At 36.1% G+C, this 27,706-nt stretch overlaps 1 protein-coding gene across 2 annotated transcripts in view; it reads right to left on the reverse strand.

Annotated features, from left to right (window-relative positions):
• Positions 1 to 26,623, reverse strand: part of Slain2 (SLAIN motif family member 2) — a 62,784-nt gene extending 36,161 nt beyond the window's left edge. For both annotated transcript variants that reach the window (XM_047566514.1, XM_047566513.1), the window contains exons 1-2: positions 25,902 to 26,623; positions 3,413 to 3,561 (exon numbers count right to left, since the gene is read on the reverse strand). In XM_047566514.1, coding sequence (XP_047422470.1) covers positions 3,413 to 3,561; positions 25,902 to 26,290 — 538 coding nt within the window. In that variant the 5' untranslated portion in view covers positions 26,291 to 26,623. The remainder of the gene's footprint in view (positions 1 to 3,412; positions 3,562 to 25,901) is intronic.
• Between the last annotated feature and the right edge of the window lie 1,083 nt (positions 26,624 to 27,706).

Below are 27,706 nucleotides of genomic sequence, written 5' to 3' on the forward strand. Positions count from 1 at the left end.
TTATGGTGTGAAAGTAGAGAAAAATGGTTTGTTTTTTTCCTATCCTTCCCAACTCACACAGCTCAGTTAGCATCATGACATCTCTAGAGAATCCTACATTTACTCTTGGCCCTCTCCACTCTGCTCTTTATATTACTGCAAGAATGTCCTTTCTAAAATGCAAATTGGGTCATGTCTTTCGATCTACCATTCCACACTCTTACATAAAACTTCTAAATTTCCCAATGTTCTTAAAATAAAGTCCATAATACTTAATATGGCCTATAAGGCCTTGTGGTCTGGCTCCCTATACGTTTTTCTGACCATAATTATATCATATCCCTTCATTCCTTCTCTTCTCCAGCCACAGTGACTTGTTTTAGCTCCTCGTATAAGCCACTGGCTCTCCCACAGTGAGCCTTTGCACATGTTCTGTCTGTCCACCTCCTACTCTCTCCCTCTCCCTTAGCACACTTACATTTTCCTGAATCTTTACGACTCAGGTTAAAGATCACTTCTTGAAAGGAAACTCCTGTTTCTCAAAGCCCAAAGCACTGTATACCATTCCTTAATTACATATCATCAGTTATAAAGATTATTTTTAAGTTTCCTCTGCTAGATGATGGACTCCAGGAGTATATGTACAGTGTTGGGTTTATTTTTCCTTATCCTGTATCTCTCACCCTTTTCCCAAAGTCTGACATATAGGCTCTCAAAAAAACCTAACTGAATATATGCATGAATGAATGAGATTAATTCAAATATGGATGACACTGGACACCACAGAAGTGGATGAAAACACCAAAAGAGACATGAGGCAAAAGACAGAGGCAGCCTAAACTGAAAAGTTGGACAGAGGGTTGTTAGGGGTCATGGGAAGTTATTGTTTAATACAGGTATAGAATTTTAGTATAGGATGATGAAAAGTTCTGTCCAGATGGGCAATGATGCCAGTTTCACATCAGTGTGAATGTACTTTAAAGTCACTGAACTGTACATTCAAAATGATGAAAATGGAACTTTTATGTTATATTAATTTTATTACAAAACAACAGCAACTTGGCATAGATGGAAGCACCTTCAAAGAAGACAGAAATGAAAACAGGAGGAGGAGTAAGAGGGTAAAAAAGATAATGCATTATCACAAAGACAAGATGAGTTTAGGATCAAGTGGTACTACACCTTAGAGAAGTTAAATGGGATGAATAGAAACTGTTCTTCTACAACACAATACCTAAGTTCCCAGGAAGTTTTGCTTTATTAAAAAAAAATTAAATACAATCTTCTTGGAAAAAGAGTAGTTTAGGAATATAAGTTCAAACTTGCAAACTAGTTATTTTTTTCCTTAAAAATTTTAAATGTACATATTTAAAACATACATTATATTTATAGCTATAACTATTATTGTGTGCATATATATACAATTAAGACATTGTTAAATACATCCAGTACTTGATTGCATCTAGTTTTGGTTCAAGAGTAACTCCTTCACTTACACATTCCTACGATCTTTAATACTCTTATTATAATAAAGCAAAAATCGACTACTCTTTTTGTAGTATAGCAGCTTTGCTTTTTTCTCTCAAGGACAGATTACTGGTAATAATTCTTATTTCTTAGGATGTGAGAAACCAGGAGTTGGTGAACTGTAGTCTGCAGGCCAAATTCAAGTGACTACCTGTTTTTGTAAACAAAGTTTTACTGGAACACAACCATGCCAATTTGTTTACATATTGTCTTTGGCTGTTAGTGTGTCCTTATAAGGGTAAAACTGGTCCCTCACAAGCCAAAGATTAAACTGACTCTTTACAGAAAAAGTTTGCCAACTTATTTTTTTATCTATTTCCTATTGTCTGATAATCCAATAAGACTATAAGTTCCATGAAGAAAGGAATTTTTTGATCTATTATATTTATGGCTATGTCCTCAGAACTGAGAACAATCTTCAGCACACTAGGCTCTTAACATTTACTGCTGAATGGTGAAAAGTCCTAATTAAATTGTAAATTATATTACTTCCAAGGTGAGACACTATACTGAAAGTACAGGAAAACTGATCAAGAATATTTTTAAAAAAATTTTTTTAGTTGTAGATGGACACATGCATTTATTTTATTTATTTGTTTTTATGCGGTGCTGAGAAGTGAACCCAGTGGCTCACACATGCTAGGCAAGCACTCTACCACTGAGTCACAACCCAGCCCCAAGAATATTGTTAATAAATGTCTAAGTAATATATAACTGCAGTTTGTTCAAAAACTTTGCTACTTCAAGGTGTCTACAAACTCATCTACATAGTTCAATTTCTTATGAATATAACTTAAATCAAGCTCCAGAGAATAATTCTAAAATCAAATTGATATTCAGACAAAAATACAGAGGGAAAGAAGGACTTTAGTATCAAAGCAATCTCAGATTCAGCACTCTATAATCACATCCTGTAAGTTATTTGTAAATCTACCAATAGTCCTTAAAGTCAAATAAACTTCATTTTACTATATACCAGTTTAGCTAGTCTCCTCTCTGTTACCTGGACCAATTTCAACTTAAATGCTAACCAAAGAGCATGTATAACAACACTAACAAACACATTTAAAGTACATTGCTGCTAAGCAAATGCAAAGAAAAACAAAAACAAAATGTTTTCAGGATTAATAACCATGCATCAATTTGTTAGAATCTGAGTATTTCAGAAAACAACAGTTTCAAAAGACTGAGAAAAATGCCTACATTTTTCCTACATTTCTACCCACACTGGCATGCTATGTTAAATGTCATAAATAGGTACAGACACATTTTTGTCAGCTTTGTGAATGCTATTAAACAAAAAAGACTAAAAGCAATTTAAACCTAAAATATCAAGTAGAAGAAAACATAAGGAAGAAAAAGTAATACATTTACTAAGAAGCACCCACTGTGATCCAAAAAACAATCCAGCCCCTTTCATATACATTATTATTTTATCCTTAAAAATAACCTTTCAAATCTCATTCTCATGAGAACTCTGAGCTCATAGAAACTAAATAATGAGAAGAGTCACCCAGCAATTAGGTGCAAAGGTGAAAAAAGGTCTCTGGTTTTCTACCTGTATCTTTCTACCTCGTCAGTGTTTCCCCAAAATGTGGTATGTGAAATAATTTCAGAAAATACACAAGAAATGTTTTAATAGTTACTAAACTTGTAATAGAAAAGAATCATACGAAGTTCATAATTTCAGGGATATTATTCCTTAGAATGAGACTAAATAAAAATGAGACTTTTTAAAAAGTTATTAAGTGAATGACAGAACAGTCCTCATGATGGTATGCACAATGAGACTCAAAAAATGCTGCCAAGCAAGGAATGGCCTTCTAAAGAATGCACCACTCAATATTTATGTTTTTTGACTAAAGAAAGAAAAGAGATGAATTTATCAGTAAAGTTGCAGACATACCTGACATAGTTTGATCAAGTTTGTGGATAAGAGACTTTTTAGCACATTCAACATCAGGACTTGGGTAATCCAAAACTTGCCTGCACCATACTAATGGACTAACCGATTTCTGCATTGGTGTAAGTTTTTTCTTTGGTGATGAATACAGCCTAGAAGAAAACAAAACAAAACAAAACAAAAAAGGGGGGGGGGACATTCATTACTCAGAACAATGTTACAAAGTAGGGATCCTTATGGATAAATATATTTTTAAATGTTTTATTAGTGTATTGCAGTTATACATAATATTGGGGTTCATTTTGACATAATCATATATATATGGAATATAATTTTCTACATTCAGTTCCCAATACTTCCTTTTTCCCTTCCTTTGTTCTCCTTCCTCTACTCTACTGGTGTTCCGTGTGTGTGTGTGTGTGTGTGTGTGTGTGTGTGTGTGTGTGAGAGAGAGAGAGAGAGAGAGAAATATATATACATAAAGGTGAAACTCACTGTGGTATATAGCATAATTTGGCCAATTTCATTCTGCGTTTCCTCCCTTTTCTCATCCTTCCTCTCTCTCCCTCTATCCCCTTCCTCTACTCCGCTGACCTCCCTCCTATTTTCATGGGACACCCTCCCTTTAGTTTTCCATATTTTGCTCTAGATTACACATGAGAGGAAACATTTGATTCTTGACTTTCTAAACCTAGCTCATTTCACTTAGATGCTGTTCTCCAGTTTCATCCATTTACTGGCAAATGTCATATTTAAATAGTGGGAGGGAGTAAAAGTGAAGGAGTATGTTTAAAGTCAACCATATTGATTCAGTGCACAGAAGAAAATGATACCATAATGATCAACAGAACGCCAAACTCAAGTACTAAATGAATCCGTATGAGGATATTCCTAAAATTTATCAAATTTTTCTATTTTCATTATTAGAGCTATGAGGAAACATCTGTCTTTATAACAGTTGATTCTGTTTTCAGTAGTACATGACTAACTCCCTAATATAGGCCCATCATAAAATCTAGTCTAGGAGGTAAAGGGAGGAGCTAAATACTTTGCTCTCTGTTCCCATCTCTCTTCCCACCACAAGTTCATAGAAAAATCTATCATAAACAGTTGTAATCTTCTTTTCAAACAAGGATACACCTGGAAAGGCAAGTGTTGAAACCTTAGTAACTTAATGTAAATCAACTTACTATTCTTTAGTTTTAGTAAAGAAAGGGACAGTATTTAATAAACTCCTGGGGAAGATGTTCAAAGGGAAAAGGTGAGCATAAGATATGGGAGAGACTCAGATTAGTCCAGATTATGTTGATTATTACTAATTATTTCAAATGTGACTGCATATGAAAACTGTGAATAATTATTTGATTTCTAACCAGGGTGGTTTTCAAATTAAGATATTTTAAGTGATATTTATGAAGTAAATAATTATGTTTACACAGTTTGATATGTCAATGACAAGGAACTAATGATTTACATGTTACATTAATCAAATTAGGGCAATAACAAAGTTCTGGTTTGATATAAAAATTTAAATAAATATATCTCTACAGTATCAAAATAGATAAATTACTTTTAGTTGTAATATGTGGTACCTTTTCCATCCCTTCTCTCTTCTTTATAATTTAGGTCTATTACTCTTACTTAGCTTTGATCAAAATAATCAATATTAATACAGTAATGATAATTTAGTATATAATCCATATTCATTTGGACAAGGATACTGAAATAAACATTAAACATTCAAAATGAAGTTAATGGGGTTTTCTTTCCAACCTAAATACTGCAAACATTCCATGATAAATCTCTACCTCAGTACTCATTTTTAAATATATTTTTAATTTTATTTGTTCTAATTAGTTTTACATGACAGTAGAATGCATTCTGACACATCATACGTAAGTGGAGTATAACTTCTCATTCATCTCGTTGTACACATTGTAGAGTTACACAGGTCATGTTATCATATATGCACATAGGGTAAAAATTTCCAATTCATTCTACTACATTTCCAACCCCTATGTCCTCTTCCCCTCCCTTCACTCGTCTTTGTCTAGTCCAAAATACCTCTATCCATTCCACTCCCTATGTGGATTACCATTTATCCTTTGGGTTCTTTGGGATTGGCTTTTTTCACTTAGCATGATAGCCTCTAGTTTCATCCATTTATCAGCAAATGCCATAATTTCATTCTTCTTTATGTCTGAGTAATATTCCATTGTGTATATATATCACATTTTCTTTATCCATTCATCTTTATCCATTCATCTGTTGAAGGGCACCTAGACTGATTCCATAATTTAGCTATTATGAATTGAGCTGCTATAAACATTGATGTGGCTGTGTCACTGTAGTATGCTATTTTTAAGTTCTTCTGGAATAAACCTATCTAGGAGTGGGATAACTGGGTTAAGTGGTGGTTCCATTCCAAGTTTTCTGAGGATCTCCATACTGCTTTCCATAGTTGTTGTACCACTTTGTAGTCCCACCAGCAATGTATGAGTGTACCTTTGCCCCTACATCCTGGCCAACATTTACTGTTGCTTATATTCTTGATGACTGCCATTCTGACTGGGGTAAGATGGAATCTCAGTGTACTTTTGATTTGCATTTCTCTAATTGCTAGAGATGTTGAACTTTCTTCATATATTTGTTGATTAATTGTATTTTCTACTTCTGTGAAGTGCCTGTTCAATTCCTTTGCCCATTTATTGACTGGGTTTTTTTTGATGTTAAGTTTTTTGAGTTCTTTATATATCCTGGAGATTAATGCTCTATCTGAGGTGCATGTAATAAAGATTTTTTCCCATCCTATAGGCTCTCTCTTCACATTTTTGATTGTTTCCTTTGCTGTGAAGAAGTTTTTTAATTTCATTCCATCCCATTTATTGATTCTTAATTTTACTTCTTGCACTTTAGGGAGTCTTGTTGAGGAAGTCAGGTCCTAAGCTGACAACATGGTAGAGATTTGGGCCTACTTTTTCTTCTATTAGGCACAGGGTCTCCGTTCTAGTTAAGTCTTTGATCCTCTTTGAGTTGATTTTTGTGCAGGGTGAGACAGGGGTTTAATTTCATTTTGCTACATATGAATTTCCAGTTTTCCCAGCACCATTTGTTGAAGAGGCTCTTTTCTCCAATATGTTTTTAGCACCTTTGTCTAGTATGAGATAAATGTATTTTATGGGTTTGTTTCTGTGTCTCTATGTCTTCTATTCTTTACCACTGGTCTATGAATGCATTTTGGTTCCAATACCATGCCATTTTTGCTACTATGGCTCTGTAGTATAATTTAAGGTCTGGTATTGTGATGCCTCCTACTTCACTTTTCTCGCTGAGAATTCTTTTCGCTATTCTGGGTCTTTTATTTTTCCAAATGAATTTCATGATTGTTTTTTATATTTCTATGAAGAATGTCATTGGAATTTTAATAGAAACTGCATTAAGTCTGTAGAGCACTTTGGGTAGAATGGCCATTTTGACAATATTAATTCTGCCTATCCAAGAGCAAGGGGGATCTTTCCATCTTCTAAGGTCTTCTTCAATTTCTTTAGTGTTTTGTAGTTCTCATTGTAGAGGTCTTTCACTTCTTTTGTTAGACTGATAACCCAAATATTTTATTTTTGAGGCTACTATGGATGGGATAGTTTTCCTAATTTCTCTTTCAGTTGATTCATCACTGATGTGTAAGAATTCAATTGGTTTATGGGTATTAATTTTATATCCTGCTACTTTGCTGAATTCACTTATTAGTTCTAGAAGTTTTCTGGTGGAGTTTTTTGTTTTTTTTTTTTTGGCTTCTACATGTAGAATGTCATCAGCAAATTATGATAGTTTGAGTTCTTCTTTTACTATTCTTATCCCTTTAATTTCTTTCTTCTAATTGCTCTGGCTAGAGTTTCAAGGACTATGTTGAAAAGAAGTTGTGAAAGAGGGCATCCCTGTCTTGTTCCAGTTTTTGGAGGGAATGCTTTCAAGTTTTCTCCATTAAGAATGATTTTGTCCTTGGGTTTAGCATAGATAACTTTTACAATGTTGAGGTATGTTCCTACTATCCCTAGTTTTTCTAGTGTTTTGAACAGGAAGGGGTGCCAAGTTTTGTCAAATTCAGCATCCACTCTAAAAATTACTAAAACTGTTACACACTGATACTCTATGTTAGCAAATGTATAGCATCTATAGATACATAATAAACATTAACAAAATCACTTTATCATATTATCACCTTTTTTTTTTTCCCCCCTAGTACTAGGGATTGAACCCAGGGGCAGTCTCTCACCAAGCTACATCCCCAGATGAGAGTGGGTCTTGCCAGGGCTGGTCTCAAACTTACAATCTTCCTGCATCAGCCTCCCAAGTCTCCGGGATTACAGGCTTGTACCACCACACCTGGTACTATTCTTTCAATGTTTAAGAAAGACTCCCCTACACTGTGGTTTTATATAATTTACCTACATGTCTCATATGTAGTGCACAATTCACTTATTTTTAGCTATAAATCTCATGTTCAAAGTGCAAAGAACATGGGTAAGCCTCAAAAACATTAAATTCAGTGAAAGAAGTCAGACACAAAAAAGTCACAATTGCCACATTTTAATATTCCATTTACATGAATGTCTAGAAAAAGGATATGAAGAAGCAAGTAGATCAATGGTTGTCCAGGGCTAGAGGTAGGTATGGCATTTATTTTTAGGGTGATATAAATGTTCTAAAATTAGATGGTATACTATGGTGATGGCAATGATTTGATGGTTGTGAATATACTAAAATAACTGAATTATACAATTCTCTAAATTTTTATAGTATGTAAATTATACAAGTTTGGACAAATTTTATGGTACTATAAATTATATCTTGATAAATCTTTTGGAAAGTTGCAAGGTGCATTACGATTTTTAAAAACACAGAAACTACTAACTAAATGAATAAAACATAAATAATTCAAAATCAAATTAAAACAGCATCATGACCATGAATCTCCTGTGGCATCTTTCCTGTCAATGACATTATAATTCTTTCATTTATGAAAGTTAAAAACTTACTGGTAGTTTTGGATTTCCCCATCTTTTTTACTTACTGTCCTCATCAATAATCTCTCACCAAGTCCCACCTTTATAAATCACCTTTCTTCCCTTTCCTATATTTACTCCCCAAACTGGGAACAGAGAATGCTTCTCCTCCCACAGTAGATGGAAGTGATCGGAGCAATTTTTTCATACCTACAATGATGAAAAGGAGAATGACTCAACAATCCCTGATACTCCAACTATCTCTATCATTCTATCCTCTTATTTCAGTGTCCCCATCACTACTCCAAGTCTAGAAATGGGGGGCTCTAGCCCACATAATAATGGCACAAAATTATTCTTTGGTCAGGGAATCTTTGGTTGAGGTTTCAAAGTATTTCTAAACCTGCCAGAAGACACATGAGATGGGCTGTTTATGTAACTGGATCTATCTTTAAAAAGAAAAAATTATGTCTCTGAATTTTAAAGAAAATTCCAGATAAAAATATTTGCAACAACTATGTATACCATCTCCTTTGCTCATTTCTTTGAAATACAGACTTCTTCAAAGTAACAATTTTGTCTACTAAAAAATTTTCTTTCACTGACCCTTTTGATTTTCTTAAAACCTAATATGTGGTTTGAGTGACACTTCTGATGGACACAGGCAATTAACTGATGACTCATACAATTCTAATGGTTCAGATCTGTCAAGTTTTCACTTGCCTAAACCACTTGAAACATTACCTCATTATTCTATTACTACTACAATTGAGTCATAGAGCTACAGTGGGAAGCTGAGCCTCCACACCCACAAAGAAAGGCATTTGGAAGTAGAGCATGTTGTCTCCCCTATCCCTACCTGCCCCCATCAGTGGGGCCTGAAAGAAAGCTGATGTTACATCCTATCTGTCTGTAAGGAGGTAATGTGTGCCAGTGCTCACTTTTGCTGAGGTGGTGTCAGCAGGACCTTGCAGGAAGGTGAAAATTCAACCCCATCTAGATCTATACATAACATCCTACCAGGGTCATTGTTTGCTAAAAAATGAAGAAATGGATTCTTATTCTCACTACTTAATACCCAAAATGTTCAGAATGTGACTGGAAACTACTCATCATAATGAAAACAAAGTTAAGAAGGACAAAGAACAGAAACAACTGAGTTAAAACTGAAAACAAACAGCAAAATGACAGGCATAATATCAACCATACCAACAATCATATTAAATGTGTATGGGCTACACACTCTACTCAAAAGACAGAGATAGTCAGAATGGATAAAAAAAATAAGATTCAATGACATTTTGTCTACAAAAGAACATCTTACATTCAAAGTCACATGTAGTAAAAGGATGGGGAAAATATGCCATGCAAATAGTAACCATAAGAGAGGTGGAATAGTTATATTATTAGATAAAACAGACAATAAATAATATTACTAGAGACAGACATTTCAAAACATCAAGAGGGGGCTGGGGAGATAGTTCAGTTGGTAAAGTGCTTGCCTTGCAAGCACAGGGCCCTGGGTTCGATCCCCAGCATCGCCCCCCTCCCCCAAAAAAAAAAAAAAAAAAAAAAAAAGTCAAGAGGATATAGCAATTAGAAATGTGAAAACACCTAACAGAAGTGAAAAGACAATTCAGAAATTTTGTTTAACATTTTCAATAGCTCATCATTAATAATTAAAAAAGGAACTACATGAAAAAAATTAGTAAGGATAGAAGACTTGAACATTATTAATGAACTTAACATTTATGGGGCATTCCAACCAAACAAAAGACACACATTCTTTTTAAGTACACAAGGAACATTCTCTAGTACAAACCATAAAACCAAGTCTCACTGAATTTTAAAAAATTGAGTTCATCAAAGTATATGTTCTAATCAAATGGAATTAGAAATCAAAAATAGAAAGAAATCCGAAGGGCTGGGGAGATAGCTCAGTCGGTAGAGTGCTTGCCTTGCAAGCATGAGGCCCTGGGTTTGAACCCCAGCACCGCAAAAAAAAAAAAAGAAAGAAATCTGATAAAATTCTAAATAATTTAAAAATTAAGCAACATAGTTACAAGTGATCACAGGTCAAAGAATATGATGTCATGAGGGAAATTAGAAAATATTTTGAATTAAATAAAAACAAAACCACAATATACCTATACGAAGAAGCTAAAGGAGTGCTTTCAGGAAATTTTACAATTTGAAGCACTTATATTAGTAAAGAAAGTAGGTCTAAAATCAATAACCCAAGTTTTAAAAACTAAGAACAAAATTGAACCCAAAGCAAACAGAAGGGAGGAAATTATAAAGATTAGAGAAAAAATTAGTGAAACAGAAAACAGAAAAACAATGTAGAAAAAAAACAAGATTGAAACAAGGTTGGTCTTTTTTTTTTTTTTTTTTTTTTTTCCGGTACTGGGGATTGAACCCAGGGGCACTGAACCACTGAGTCACATCCACCAGCCCTTTTTGGTATTTTATTTAGAGACAGGGTCTCACTGAGTTGCTTAGTGCCTTGCTAAGTTGCTGAGGCTGGTTTGAACTCAGATCCTCCTGCCTCAGCCTCCCAAGCTTCTGGGATTATAGGTGTATACGACTGTGCCCAGGCCAAAGTTGGTTCTTTAGAAAGAAAAAAAAAAAAAAAAAAAAACTATCTATAATGCTTTAGATTGACCTAGAAAAAGGACTGATGTAGAAAAAAGACCAAAAAACCCACAAATCACCAAAACTGAGGGGAAATGAGGGACATGATTATGAATACCACAAATGTTAAAAGAATTATAAGAAAATATTATAAACAATTTTATGGCAACAAGATAAATAACTTGGATTAAACAGACAAATTCTAGAAAGACAAGCTACCAAACACGACTCAAGGAGAAATACAGAATCTAATAGACTTAAAAGTAATGTTGAATTAGAAATTTAAAAATCTTCCCATGAAGGTCCAGTTGTTCTTATTATGATACAAACTATTAAAGAAAAAAAAAAGGCCAATCCTACACAAACTCTTTTAGAAAATCAGATCTACTGGTAAAAAGTTTTAACATTTTCTCCCAAAACTGGGAATAAAGTAAGAATATGCACTTTCACCACTTCTATTAAATGCTGTACTGTAGTGTCTATCTAGTAATGTGACGCAAACTCTAAAACATTGCTAAGGGAAATTAAAGAAGCCTTAAACAAATGGAAAGATATACGTGTTTATAGATCTGAAATCTCAATATTGTCAAGATATTGATTCCTCCAAACTAATAAACAATTTTCCTAGAAAACTGCAACAGGTTTTTTTAGAAATTGGTAAGTTGATCCTAAAACTTATATGAAAGAATGGTCAAAACAATTTTTTTTTTTTTTTTTTTTTTGGCGGGGGATACTGGGGGTTGAACCCAGGGCCTTGTGTTTGACAGGCAAGCACTTTATGAACTGAGCTATATCCCCAGCGCCCCCACCCCAGTCAAAACAAATTTTGAAAAAGAAAAATATTTTCTGAAATTTGAAAATCTCTGGTTATGCTCTTTTTTCAATTCACTCTGTACACTGCAGACAAAATGTTTTATAAATTATAAATCTGACTTGATTAATACTTCTTTAAAAATTCTGTCAGTTTCCTTCTGCCTGTAGGATAGTTCTTCTAAAAAATGGTCCCCACCACCCTTGAGACCCTACAAATGATCTATTACAGCATTTCTTTAGCTTTATTTTTTACCTTCTTCTACCACCCAAATCTAAATAACACCCCTATGGAACCAATTTCTATTCCTGGAAAGTCCAACAACTTTTGCTGGTAGGTCACTTGTGCATGCTGTTCCTCTTGCCTAACCAAGTTCAGTTCCTCTCTGCTAACCTCATCTTTCCCTGCTCAATTTCATTTAGCTCATTTCTACTTTCTACTGAGTCTCAGCTGAAATGTCAAGTCTTCGGGAAAACTTCCCCTGAATATCTCTAGTAAGACTATGTTAGGTGTCCCCATTAAGTACAACAAACTGAAGCAGTGTTCAAAGTATCTTTGTAGTCACTTAGATACACCCTATCAAAAAGGAAATTTCACCCCAAGCCCCATTTTAACCTTAAGGGACTTACTTTATTAATTTTTGACCTGTTCAAATTTTTTGAGTTAGTATTGTTATGGTTTAGATATGAGGTGACCCCAAAAGTTCATGTGTGAGACGATGTATGAAAATTTAGAGGTGAAGTGACTGGGTTATGAAAGCCTTAATCCAATCAGGGCATCAATTCACTTGAATGGATTAACTGGGTGGTAACTACAGGCAGGTATTATATGGTTGGAAGAGGTAAGGTCTCTGGGGGCATGTCTTTGAGCACTCTTTCTGCTTCCTTGTTGCCACGTCCTGAGCTGCTTTCCTCCACCACATTCTTTCACTGTAATGTTCTGCCTCACCTTGGGCCCAGAGTAGGAGAATCGGTCATCTATGGACTAGACCTATGAAACCACCATCCCCATATAAATTTTTCCTCCTCTATGTTTTTCTTGTCAGGTCTTTTGGTCACAATAATAAAAAAGTTGACTAAAACAGTATTTATAATTAGAAAAAGACACTATAAAATATGTTAGAAGCAATAAAAATGCTACAACATGAACGAACCTCATAAACATTATGGGAAGTAAAAGAAATCAGAAATCAGTCACAAAATACCACATATTATATGATACTATATATCTACATATCTACATAGTCTAGAATAGACAAATCTATGAGAAACAAAAGATATTCATGGTGGCTTAGACATAAGAAAGGGGCTGGAGAGAACAGGAATGGGAAGTATAAGATTTCTTTTGGGGATGTTGAACATATGCTATAACTAAGTTATAATATGGCTGCAAAATTCAGCAAATAAAGTGCAAATCACAGAACACTAAAAAAAAGTACACTTTAAACAAGTTTATCTTATGGTGTGAAAATTACGTGTGAATAAAACTGTTAAAATTGGTTAGAAATGAATTGGTCTTTCAGGATACCCCTTTTTTCCCAGCACAATTATTATAAAGAAACTAAACACCATATTAAACATAACAAACATGTATAATTTATGTATAATATTAAATATTAAGAGAAATATTGAAATGTAATTAAGAATTCAAACAATATGAAACTGACAATAAGTCACACACACATCTGGCAGACATAACTGTATATGGTGATAAAACAATAGACTATAACTATGCTTTTAAGTATAACAACTTTTAGTAATATAAAAGTGTAATTAAGAAGTGATACCTTTTCCCCTAACCAAACTACTCCCAAAGTTACTTACAGTTTGGAGTAGGTCTCTCCTGACTTTTCTATGGATACACACATATCAGACATATAATTAAATGATGGAAATAGGAAAGAAGATTGTAGTTACTTGGATGACTTTATATAACTATAGAAATTACTCTTCATATTGTAGTTGCTGAAAATGGACTACTGAAGGACAACAAAGATTTATCTTTATATAATGTTAAAATAAAAGTTACATTAAAATGATTATGGAAATAAATGAGATTGCTGTGGAAATTTTTTTTACAGGCCAAGGAAAATAATCAGACTTTAATACCTCAGAATCATGGCTCTCTACCCATTCACTGAATATGGTACTTTAAAATCAAAAGATCAGAAACTGTATCTTCAAAGATTGCTATATAAACCAGGTACAGTGGTGCATGCGTATAATCCCAGCAATTTGGGAGACCAAGGCAGGAGGATCACAAGTTCAAAGCCAGCCTCAGCAACTTAGTGAGGCACTAAGCAACTCAGTGAGACCCTGTCTCTAAATAAAATACAAAATATGTCTGGGGATGTGGCTCAGTGGCCAAGTGACCCTGAGTTCAATCCCCAGTACCCCAACCCCCCAAAAAAATCACTAAATAATCCCTGATGCAGACATTTATAGATGTTCAAACATTTGCATATGAATTAACATCAAATAAAAAACCAGGATGACTCTGGGAGCAGTGGCACACACCTGTAATCCCAGCAGTTCGGGAGGCTGAGGCAGGAGGATCACAAGTTCAAAGCCAGCCTTAGCAATTTAGTGAGGCCCAAAGCAATTCAGTGAGACCCCTATCTCTAATAAAATACAAAAAAGGGCTAGGGATGTGGCTCAGTGGTTAAGTTGTCCTGGGTTCAATCCCTGGTACCAAAAACAAACAAAAACCAGGATGACAATGTTTATATTGCAATATGAAAAAAGATAAAGCATAACAGCTCAATTCACAGCTCAATTCAGCTAGATTGTGGAACCAACCTAGATGCCCTTCAGTTGATGAATGCACAAAGAAACTGTGACATATATACACAATGGAATATTACTGAGTCATAAAGAAGAATAAAATTATGGCATTTGCTGGTAAATGGATGAAGCTGGAAAATATCATGCTAAGAGAAATAGGCCAAGCCCAAAATACCAAAGGCCAAATGTTTTCTCTGATAAGTGCATGACAATATATAATAAGGGCGGGGGGAGAGAAGAAAGAAGGAACTTTGGACAGTGTAGAGGAAAATGGGGGGGAGGGTGTGGGGGACAGAAAGTAGAATGAAACAGTATTACCCTATGTATATGTATGATTACATGAATGGTATGAATCTACATTGTATACAACCACAGAAATGAAAAGTTGTACCCCATTTGTGTACAATGAATCAAAATGCAGTCTGTAAAAATAAAAAAGATTTTAATAAAGGAAAAGAAAAGAAAAAGATAAAAAAGCTGGGCCCGGTAGCATGTACCTGTAATCCCAGTGAGGCAGGAAGACTGCAAGTTCCAGGTCAGCCTGAGTAAGTGAGCAAGACCCTGTCTCAGATTTGAAAGGAAAAAAAAAAAAAAAAAAAAAAAAAAAAAGAAAGAAAGGAGGAGAAAAAAAAAAAAACAAAAAAGGCTGGGATTTTGCATAGTGGTAGAGTACTTGCCTAGCAGGCACAAGGCTCTGGGTTCAATACCTAGTACCCAAAACAGAAAAAAAAAAAGAAAGAAAAAAAAAATAGAAAGAAAAATGATAAAGAGGCCAAAGTTAATATCAAAGTGGCCATTCTGAGGCTGTAATTTTGTTTCTATTTTTATCATTTTATAGTTTTCTAAAACTTTCAGGCCAGGTATGGTGGCACACATCTGTAATCCCAGCAACTCTGAAGGCTGAGGCAGAAGAAACTCCGTTCCAGGTCAGCCTCAGCAACACTAAGTGAGGCCCTAAGAAACTTGAAACCCCGTCTCAAAAGAAAAAATAAATAGGCTTGGGGATGTAGCTCACAGGTAATGCATGCCTGGACTAAATCCCCAGTACCAAAAAACCCAAAACAAAACAAAAAAAAAAAAACTAAAAGAAACTTTCATTAATAAAAAATTACCTGTAACTTAATATAATAATTCTGAAACATTGAGACGCATTGCTTTACAATGATTTAACAAGCTTTCTTAGTCAATGTGACAACAGTAATTGTTATTACCATTATATTTTATCAAGTGTTTTTATACCTTGGCATTACATCGTTTCAGTATGTTAAATGCACTCATTCTTTCAATCTTAATAAACCTGTGAGACAAGAACTATTACAATTCCCAGTTTAAGATGAAGTCACTGAGAAACTCTGAGGCAACTAACTTATCCAAGGTGACACAGCTATTAAATGGTAAAACCATGACTGTTCCAGAATCTATTAAACTTCACTAAGATTGCTAAAAAAATAACGCAAAAGATCCCTGAGTTAAAGATTTCAATACAGAGCACAATCAGTTGTATGGAGATGGGTGAGAAGACAGATTTGCACACATTTTTGCAATCTACCACAAACACTTAGTAAAACTCTTAATATTTAATGTTTTTTCTTTATTTTATTGCAATATATCAACAAGCATGTAATTGTTACTATTTATAAGTAAAAGGTAAAAATAAGAACCATGTAGCTGAGGAGTTGACTGTTAATGCTGTCTCATTAGTATACTGTTAGAGCTTAAATAAATGTACTGTCTTGATCCAAAAAAAAAAATTTCAATACAGTTATCATTCTTAAAGCCTCAATCTTCCTTTCTCTCTTCTAAGCCTTGCCAACTGTAAAGTTATAATCAATTCCACTGCTACATACAAAAATCACAATTCGACTGAAGGAAAACATTCTCAGTTCATATATTTATATAGTAAGTCTATTTATTTATTTAGTGGTGCTAGGGATTGTACCCAGGGCCTCATACATGATAGGTAAGCACTGTACCACTAAGCTACATCCCCAGCCCATAAAAGTATTAACTTTTAGATTGATCATAATACATTTTTTGGAGGGGGCAGTGCAGGGGATTGAACTCAGTACCTCACATATGCTAGGCAACTGCTTTACCACTGAGCCACATCCCCAACCCAATCATAGTGCATTTTACTATTATACTCAGCCCACTAGCTGACTAAAAGACATCAAATTTATATGGATATATATGATCTAGTTTTTAGATGAATATCATTAGTATTTTCAAAAATACTGGCAATTATTAGAGAGGTAAATTCATTAATAAGTCTTAGAAGCACTAAAGTACCAGTAGTTGTAGGGAAGGATATAGGAGAAACGTGTGTGTCATGTATAACAAAACACAAAACAGCATGGTGAATCCCAAAACAAAAAACAAATGACAACAAAAAATACCCCAGCAAAACAAGCAAGGTAGACTGAAGAAATGTTTAGGGAGTCCCAAACTTTTAGAGACAGTGACACTCTATGCTTCCATTTACATTTCATGATCCACTTTAACCCTATTCCACTATGGCATGGGTTTAAAGAAAAAACAAGTTTGATATTCCTTGGGGTATCACAAAAGTGAAGTTAGAAATTAAATATTGAAAAAAATAAAATCCTAGTATTTATACTGCTGGGAAACAGTACCTGGTAAGAACAATACAGAATGCATTAATCAAAAACTGAGTTGCTTCTTTTTGAGAAAAAACATCAAGAAGACTGGGAGTCTCAAACTATACCAGACTCTGCAAATTGTGGCAATAACTTCAAGAGACAACATTTATGTATACTGGTTACTACAAATCTTTTCAGTTACAACTACATGTGTAGCTATCAACTGCTTCAAAATTATTTAGTCCACAAAGTATGTGCATATCTATGTAATCCACACTGACTCTTTTAGAGAATTATGCTTTTTAGTGGCTAAAACAGGATCTTACTTATAGAAGACATGTAAGTTCCTGACTGAAATTCCTAATTTTAACAAATGGTTCAACATTCAAATCCTTCATAAGGGGCTGGGGAGATAGCTCAGTTGGTAGAGTGCTTGCCTCACAAGCACAAGGCCCTGGGTTGAATCCCCAGCACCGTAAAAAAATAAATAAATAAAAATTAAGACTTTTTCTTATTGTAAATAAAGTCTCCACAAAAATATTACCTGAGAAGAGTTTTAGAATCCACAAAACATTGGTAACAAAGGTTTATTAACATGGAAAAGAATAATACACATACTCTCAGAGAATTTTATAATTTGCAATATTACTATAGGTTCTAGAACTAGCTTCTTATATTACTATATTACTTATATTACTATATTTTTATATTACTATAAAAATGAATAAAGAATTTTATTCACTTTGTGAAAATAAGCCATAGGAGGAAAATCTAAATGTATGTATTTACATATACATGTTTTTAATATACATAAATATATGTATTTAAATGTGTATACAATCTTGCCAATAGGTTAGTCTGAAATATTAGATAACTGAATGCTAAAAAAAGTTTATCAATACAAAGTTACATGTCAGAATTAAAAGAGAATTGTACCCTCTACTCTGTTTGTAGAACTAAAGTTAATATTAGGAATGTCCAGACATTTTATCTTTTGAGTTATATACATAAAAGATAAGGGTGAGTATGTGAGGGTTCCTGAAGTATACCATATTCTGAGATGATGAGAAAGCACAAAATATATTTGGTGAAAGGGATAGTATTTTTAGAACTGACACTGTCCTAAGAGAAAATCCAAACTGTTCTTCAGTTGTTTGTGTTTGTAGTTAGGTATTTAAAATATTGCATAAAATTACCTTTGGACTATGTGTATAAGTTGTATTTAAAACAAACAAATTTCATGTTTAGACTGGGGTCCCAACCCCAAGATATTTTATCACACATATGTAAATACCCTAAAATTTTTAAAACTGAAACACTTCCCATCCCAAGCATATTGGGTAAGAGATTCAACCTGTATCAGAATATAGCACTAGATATTTCTGGTGAAGTTGACACTATACCATAAGTATCCTTTAAGGCAATGATCCCTAACCTTGGGGTGAATTTGCTTCCAGGGGACATGTACAATATCTAGAGACATTTTTGGTTGGCCAGAAATGCTGCCAGACACCCTACAATGTGAATACGGTCCCTGGAACAAAGAATTATTGGGCCCAAATGACAAAGTTGAGAAACCCTGCTAAGATTATTCTTTCACAAGAGAGTCAGATCAAAATAACATTTTTAAACAACATGGATGTTTAAAAGAGGGCTCAATATTTTGATTTGAACTGAACTTTTGCTATCTGCTTCAGGGCACAAGAGGTAGGCAAAGCCAAGAGGACATTTTGAACCAATTAAGGCAGTTGTGACTTCTGTTCTCATCTACTTTATACTGTCAAAACACCGTTTTTTTGTTTTAAGAACAGTCAAATATTGAAACCCCATTCAAGTCCCCCCTCCCAATTTTCTAGATTCCATAGGCTATCCACAGTATGGTCTCCAAAGCAATGATTCAACTTTATTTCTTTAAATTTTTTTTTTTTTTTACTTTTATCAGCATACAATAATTATACATATTTTCAAATTTATTTCTTATTCTCTAACAAATTTCACTCTGGAAAAGTGTCTTTACAGGTCTTCTCTCTATCCTACTAAAATGTAATATTTATTTTTTCCCCTATGCTTTTGACTCTGACCTTCAGCAAGAAACTCTTTCATTTGTTCACAAATTCAAAATCCCAGCTCTCATATTCAAATCCATATAAAATTTTCTTTTATGAACTCTTATTATTGGTTTCAGATAGAAGTGAACTCTTGTGTTCATTCTGTCTCCAAACTCTACATAACTTGAAAGCTTAGTTATCATACTTTACTCAGTCATTTAAACAAATACTTATGTAGTAGCTACCATTGGCCACACATGGTTTCAGACAGGAATTCAAAGATGAACTAAGATAAAATAGATTTTTATACCTCACATAGAGTTAGTCAAAGGTACATTAAAGTAAAACTACATTATTATACTTCAGACAGAGGTTGTTAATATCTTTCCCTCACAAGTTGCACTGCCATCAAGAAGACTTACAGTACCTATATATCAAGTTCTAAATCTCTATAGATTCAGGTTTCTAAGAGTCATTCTTTTGGGGTTTTGTTTTTCAATACTCTCCAGATCAGCCCTAGCCTAAGGATAACCAATGGCAAACAAGAATTTCATTGTGACAAGTCAACACAAGATCCATTATCTCCCTCTAAGATGGGAAATGAGCAGGTTCACTCAAAAGATATATTCACATCCTCAAATTACTAAACTACTCTTTGTATAGCTATTAGATATTAACAAAGAAATACAATCTAATTTCATTATAATTATCAAATTATACTGTACTGATTAGAAATCAAATATATATTAAAAGCTTTTTCACTAACTTGATAGCAGCAATTAAATCTCATTTCTCCCTTTATCAGTCAGGGGTCACTGACAAACTCAGCTTGGTCCACTCCTGGTCCTTATTCACATTTTTCAAACAAAATAAGCCTCAACAGTCACACATGATTCAGTGCTAAGTAAGTACTACAATACTGAGCTATACTCCTAGCCCTAAATCTCTAGTATTTAACTATATACTCCTTGGTTCATCTAATCTTTCCAAATATTTTCAAATTTCATGTTAGATACTATGTTACCTCCCTTCTGTTATTTCTTACAATTCAAGGAGATACAGTTTTTCATTTTTTCTCTACAGTGCCTTAACTTAAGCAAAGTTCACCTTTATTCCAGAATTTAAGGCTTTTCCCAGATCAAAGCAAACTGTTTGGCACTTCTGAGCCATTCCTAGTTTAAAGAAGTAGTTTAAAATCTTCCTCTTAAATAAGCTACCTTGTTCCTGAAGGTGTTCATTTTCTCCATAATTTAGATTCCCAAATGAAAGATCCCAGAGGATATGATTTTGAGTAAATGGAATAGGCAAAATAAGAATTTACAATACTGAAAGTCTTAAGACCTATGATCTTTTGTAAGTTCACTTTTGCTATTAAAAACACAATGGGAGTAAACATGTAGTATATGTACTTTGATTAGTACAAATATTAAGAAAAGGGGTAACTCAATACATTTATATTAAGACATTACTTAATACTTCTATTAATGGAAGTATTGACCAAATGGTCTCTTTTTTAAAAAAATGTCAAAAATCACACTAATTCATAAAGTTATAGATATGTTCTTAGCAGAAAGGTAAGGAGGCAATGGTTTACGTAGAGGCAGAAAGCAAATTGCTCTTTGGGCTCCCTGAGGAGTTTGGCACTCAGTGTGGTACCAAAGGTGAGACCGAGGAGCAATAACACCACCAGTAATCCAGAAGTCTCATGGGATGTGAGCTTTACAACTTTGTGGTTCCTCATCTGATATTCCAGGAAAATAAAGAAGTTTCATTTATCTTTTCATGAAAACAAACTACATTTATCTACATTGTAGCTCAATGGTAGAGCATTTACCTAGTGTGCACAAAACCCTGGGTTCAATCCCCAATACTGCAAAACAAAAAACAAGAACAAACAACAAAAAAGACAATGTAGATAAACGGAAATGGAAAGGAGGAAATAGGGATTGACTGCTAAACATTTGGAGTTTCTTTTGGGGATTATAACATTGTTCTGGAATTAGTGGTAACAGTTGCACAATTTTATGAATATACTCAAAGTCACTAAATTGTATGCTTTAAATGTAAGTTTTATAGTATAAAATTATATCTTAACATGGAAAATTCAAGGAAAAAAATTATAGGGTTAGTACAAAGAAGGGATAATCTAAAATACTGGAGCAAAATATACAATAATACTAGATGACAGGGAGAGGAAGAAATGTCTTTTTTAGTTTTTGAGGTTTTTTTCTGCCATTAACTTTTTCAAGTGGATAATGCAGAACAAACTTCTTCAAAGGAAATTGAAGTTCAACTGCAGGAAGATGATAGTATACTAGAATATAGCTTGAAATGAGTTTATGCCTACTCCTCTGAATGAAGGAAAAGAAATGTATTTACTAAATCATTATCAATTAGAAATGATGGTATACAGTTCAGTGGTAGAATGCTTGCTTAGTAAATACAAGGACCTGGGTTCCATCCTTTAGCACCATGGGGGGGAAAAGTCCAGATCAGAGGAAATATTAATTTCTAAAGAGGAAAAATAAGCAACGTCTAGAAATTCCAGAACAAAGAGATTCTTTGCAAAATTCAAAATTGGGTTAAAGAGAATGTTTGTGACTTTAAGGAAAAACTGATTCCATAAAAGCCAAAACAGTCATCATGAACAAGACAAACCAAATTAATTGTGATTTTTATTTTAATAGTTTTACTGCACTGTAAGTAAGAACCCTGTAGGCACATTATAGTTTAATTACAGCCATGCATTTGACAAAATTTTTCATAATATGTACACAAACAAAACGTTACTGAATAACCATAATGTGTGTTGATTAATGGATTGTGTTAATTTGGAGGAAGTCAAGTTGCACACTTCAGAATAATTCAGTTGTCATTTTAACATTGTTTATCAACAAAGTGAATGGAGACCTTGTAGGCATACCTAGCAAATATAAAGATGACACTCCAAAAATCAGAAACAATACTTTAAAATGCGTAAATCAAGACTAACAAAATGAAATTTGAAAGCCTTACATTTAAGCTAAAAAACTTCATTTCACAAAAACAGGGCTAAAGAGACTAGTTTAACCATCTATGTATGAGATATATGGGATAAAGTTGACCGTATTGGCTCATGTTAAGTCTAAGTAACAGAAGTTTAAACCATCAATATCAGTTTTAAAATATATAATAACAGCTTTATCATAAAACTAATAGTATTTAGCTCAAGCAAGGTATACCCACCACACTGTCTCTGGTCAACTATCACCTAAAATGCTGAGTACAATTCTGGATACCATGAAGAAAGCAACCAGGGTTAAGAAAAAAATAACGATGGTTGAAGGATCAGAGGATTATATTATCTAAGAAATTATTAAACAAACTGGAATTATTTACTCTGGAGAAGAGTGTTCAGTGTGTGGTGAGGAAAAGAGATCAGTGGGGACATGATAGTAGTCTTCAAATATTTAAAGGGGCCACTCAAGGGTTGGGGATGTAGCTCAGTGGCAGAACCCTTGCAAGAGGCCCAAGGTTTGATCCCCTTAACTGCAAAAAATAAGCAATGGGCCACTCAGGTGAAAGGGTATCATACTCAGAAAAAGCAAAATATAGTGGAAACAGAATAGGCCTTTGTATATAAATACCTGGATTCTAATCTTGACTTCATCATTTACTGTGTATTATTTGATGCTGAGCAAGAGATTAACTTTCCTTACCTAGAAAATGATACCAAACTTACGAATATATAAAAATTAAGTGCAAAAATGTTTATAAGCTGCCTGGCAGAGCCTGAAACACTATGATGCACAATTATGTTAGTTCCCTTGCCTAGACTTTTCTGAGTTATTCTAGAACAGTGTTTTCCAAAGTGAGAGATGCAACCCATGCGAGTCACAAAATCAGCTTAGTGAGCAGTAATTGGCATTCCCCCTCCCCATGAAACAGAAGACAACAGAAAATATTAGAGTGAACCACTCATAGTAAAAGTATCCATAGTTTTGTGAAACTTTCATGCTATTAATAACTTGTATACTAGGTTATGAGGTAAAATGTATTTCATTTTATGAAGTTGGGTCCCCTACCCTCCCCCCAAAAGTAGCTGTAGACCACTCTGCCTAAATTAAAATATATTCTTTATGATACTAACCAGTTCTGTGGGAATGCAATTAGATTTAGGAAAAACCCATAACCCTTAGGAATTTAGTGTGTTCAGTGTGCATTTGCATCTTAAAGAAGTCCAGCATTAAAAGAAAAGTTTATTTTGTTGAACCCAGTTTTTCCCACATTTATTGACCCCAGAACCCACAGCTACTTTTTCCCCATAATGCCAACTGGTACCTTCAGAACAAGCATTTTGTGGTATATACATGTGTGGGAAAACATTCCTCTAGATGGGGGGGAATAATGGTATGATGGGTAGAATCTATAGAAGGTAGGTTTTTGGTTTGTCAAGAAAGAAGAAAACCTCTTGACTCATAATCTTCTGGCACTGATACCTTCTCCCTCCAACTTATACCCACAAAACATATCCCAAAGCATTTTTAATATGATTTTTACAACTTTCCAACTTTTAATTTACACAAATCTTTTCAGAAAATGCATATGATAGCTATAATATAAAGATAACAAGCCAGATCAAAGCAGCAAGCAGCCATTATCTGGTCAAAAGAACCTTCTAGCATAGTATTAAAGAATACTTGCTTTACCTTAACAAATCTCACGCTCAGAAACCAAAGTACCCAAAGACTTAATCAGTTTCTTTTAAGTGGAGTCAGTGTATTCTAATTATAATCTAAAATGGGCTGATGAGTGCTCATTATTATGAGCATCATTATTATCATCACTTGGAAGGGGCATGTGATATTAGGATGATTTTAGGTTCTTTTAAAATGTGTACATACTAAGGATTCCTTTGGGAGAATGAGATTTTACACTACATGAAAAACTGTCACTACCATAGTCAGTTCTAATAATACTTGTTATCACATGACAATAAAAGGCTTGACATCATATATTCAAGAGTACCTCTGTTATTCATCTTTCTAACAAGGAGTTACAAATACCTTTTGTAGTTGTCAGAGCCTACAATGCCCTTCCTACTCCCCCCCCCACTCCAAAGACACCTCCTCCTTAACATTTATCCCAACTACTTTATACCATTATTTTCTTCCCAGTTTCTGAGCACTGTCAGTACTTCTTGTCCAACCACTATTCTTTCAAAAATTCACTGTATATATCCTACCTTATTTAGCTGCTTAAAACTTAACTCTCAACATGACTGCAATTGCTATAATTATGAACAGGCAACAACACTTAGGAATTTCCCTTGACATCATGTTAACAGTTAACGAAATATTCCTTCATTTCAACTACTAGGCCTAAGGGTAACAGTAGCTAGTCTTGGAGAATTTACCACATGCCAAATCAATATTAAATTATCTCAATCTACACAACTCTATGAAGTTTTTTAAAAATATTTTTTATAATTTTCTCCATCAAACAGGAAAAAAGTGAAGTTCAAAGCACAAAAGTGAAGTCCAAGGTCATACAGCAAGTAAGTGGCAATTTCAGGGCCTGAATCCAGGCAAAGCTCAGAACACTTCAGAGTTCCAGCCCTGTTACAGCACTGTGAAGGATTTCCATTCCTCTAAATCAGAAGTTTCAATTTCAACGAAGAGTAGAAACATTTTAACTAAAAGTTAAAACTTATAAAAAAAAAAAAAAAGAATTAGAAGAGAGAATTTCCCACAGACATCTGTATTAGGTCGCAATAAAATAGGAGGGGAAAAGCCTGTGTCCCTTCTATTTATGAAAGTGATATAAAAGTGTGGGTACAAATTCATTAAGAAGTGGCTTATGACAATACAGCTTTGGCTTAGATATTTAAATAGTGTATTTTTCTCTGCCCTAGGATGACAAAGAAATGAAAATTGGGTTTGCTAATTATCGCTTCACAACTCAAAAAGAAAATGCCAGACCCAATTCTTCTTTAAAATTTAAGAGTCAGTGCTCTTGTTCCATCCTTGACTCCACACAAAGCATCACCATCCTCTGCCCCCTTCACACAAAGCAAGCTTTACCCCACTGCCCAAAGGGGAGTGCTGATTCACACGGCCTCCCCATCTCCACCAGATATATACCCATCTCACTCTGGCCCAGAACACTGACCACTGCACTGACGTAGACGACTCTGGTGGCCCCCCTCCCGCCTACCCGGTGATACCTCATCAAGCAGACCCCTCCCTGACATCCCAAATGCTCAGACCACCATCGGAAAGCTGGTATATTCACACAAAGCAGAATCCCTTCCGTCGAAGCAGTTTCCCTTCTCTGACTCCTCCAAACGTTCAGACCTACTCAAGGTGTGCCAACCTACGGACCCACCTGGGTCCAGCAACCCCAGAGGGTTCACCACCCAAAGGAGAACTGCCTACATGCCTTTTTCCTTGTGCACACCTCGAATCCCCAACCCTAGTTGACCTTCCCATAGCCAAAGAAAGAAAACCACTAGTCCCCTCCAGAGAGCGGACCCTGCTACACAAAGCGCGGCGTCCTACCACCGGGACCCTCGCAAGACGCTCCTCCGCCCCCGGCCGGTCCCCGCCCAGCCCCGGCCGAGCCCTGCGCTCACCAGCTCTCCTCCTCCTCCTCCCAGCCTGACAGGCGCTCCAGCTCGTCGGGCCGCAGCGGCTCCACCTCGTCCAGCAAGCCGCCCTCGCCAGACGCCAGCAAGGAGGTCGCGTCCCGCAGTTCCTCACTACTCGTCCGTCTCGGGCCCGACCCGGTCCCGCTGCCCGACTTGGCGCTGAGGCCCAAGGGGAAGCCCCGAGGGGACGCCGAGCCAGAGGAGGGAGTGGACACGCCGGCCCGAACCGGGCTGCCGGGCCCAAGGGGGCCTGCGCCCTGCACGGCCCCCGAGCGGTTCCTCAGCTGCTCGTTCTGCTTCTCCAGCTTCTTCACCAGCTCCTGCAGCTTCCGCACCTCCTGGTCCGCGTTCACGTTGGAGTTAACGTCCTCCATCCTGGCCCCGCCGCCGGCCACCCGCTCGGACTCACAGCTACAGGGAACCAGCCGGAGGAAAGAGGCGTCGCCGCCGCCGCTGCCGCCGCTCACTCTAGCTGAGGCGCCGGCATAGAGCAGGGACAGGCCCCACCGCCAGGGTCCCCCCAGCTCGGGTTCCGAAGCGCCGCTGGCCCCAGCCGAGCCGCCTCATCTGCGCCGGCTCCGGGATTGGGGGAGGCGGCGCCAATATCCGGCCTCTGCCGCCATCTTCCCTCCGTCCCTCCGCCCCCCGCAGTCCGGCTCTGTCGGTGACCTCAGAGCGTCGGGGGTGGACGTGTCCGCCGGCGGGCGCTGAGAGGACCAGGCGCCAGGCTCGCGGCGGGGCGGGGCCGTGGGCGGGGCCGACGAGACGACCGTCGATCGAAGGGGGCGGTGCTTCTGCCGGAACGGGTGTGGCGAGAGCGTTGGTGAAGGTGGGCTCGGGAGAACCAGTCCTGCGCTCACTGCTGAAGAGAGGAGCTCGCTGCCTGCGGGTCCGGGCTGCGAATCCGGCTCTCTGTCAGTTCGCCTGTTGGTTTTAGTAGAAGGATGTGAAGTACATTTTCACCCACCGAAACGGTTTGTGGGACTCGGGGCCAGTCCTGTCCCGACTGGGGTCCTGTGTGTGGGCGCCCAGCCCCAGCCGGTGGAGAGAGTTTACTTTGTTCTGCAGATGTTTAGTTGGTGCCTACGTGACATCGGAGATGGTCGAGGCTGGCAGGAGCCCCGGAGACCATCTGCGTCCCTTTTCTTCCCCTGAAAACGAGAAACCTGAATCCCAAATGGTAAAGAGAGGTCTAAGGTCGAAATAATAACCATAATTTGTGGAGTGCATACTACGGGCCAGACACTGTGATAAGCACTTTAAAAGGCATTATATCATCAGTTTTTCCGAATTCAAGTTTATAACACTGGCACGGAAGCGGGGAATGGAAAACCGCTTTTCTCTCCTCGCCTTTGAACGCCAATTGATGCACACTCTGCTTTTTGGAATATTTGGATTATTTTCTCCGGAAAAACTTTGAGAGTGTGTCCTAAACGTTTTTAAAAGTCGTGTATTGAAAATATGTAAGAAACATGGTGATAGTAAGATACATGAATGTAAAAATCTGTATGGGCTTGTGGTGTATACTGGTGGCAGCAAAGCCAAACAAAAATGCTTTGTTTCCATTACGTTCGCTCCTCCTCAGATGTCAATAGTGAACTACTTGGCTTGTGTTTGCAGCTTTCCTCCAACTGCCTCCTCCACCCTTTGCTAACAATGATCCAGGCTTATTACACCTGGGTGTGGAATCATGTGACAGGACTCACGACTTTTACCCTTTGCCTTTCTGCTCTTTCCTTGTCTAGAATATTCTATTTTCCAAATCTGATTCCTTTTCTTAAAATTTATGC

Source organism: Sciurus carolinensis, chromosome 10 (genome assembly GCF_902686445.1).
Source record: "Sciurus carolinensis chromosome 10, mSciCar1.2, whole genome shotgun sequence".
NCBI classification, from domain to species: domain Eukaryota; kingdom Metazoa; phylum Chordata; class Mammalia; order Rodentia; family Sciuridae; genus Sciurus; species Sciurus carolinensis.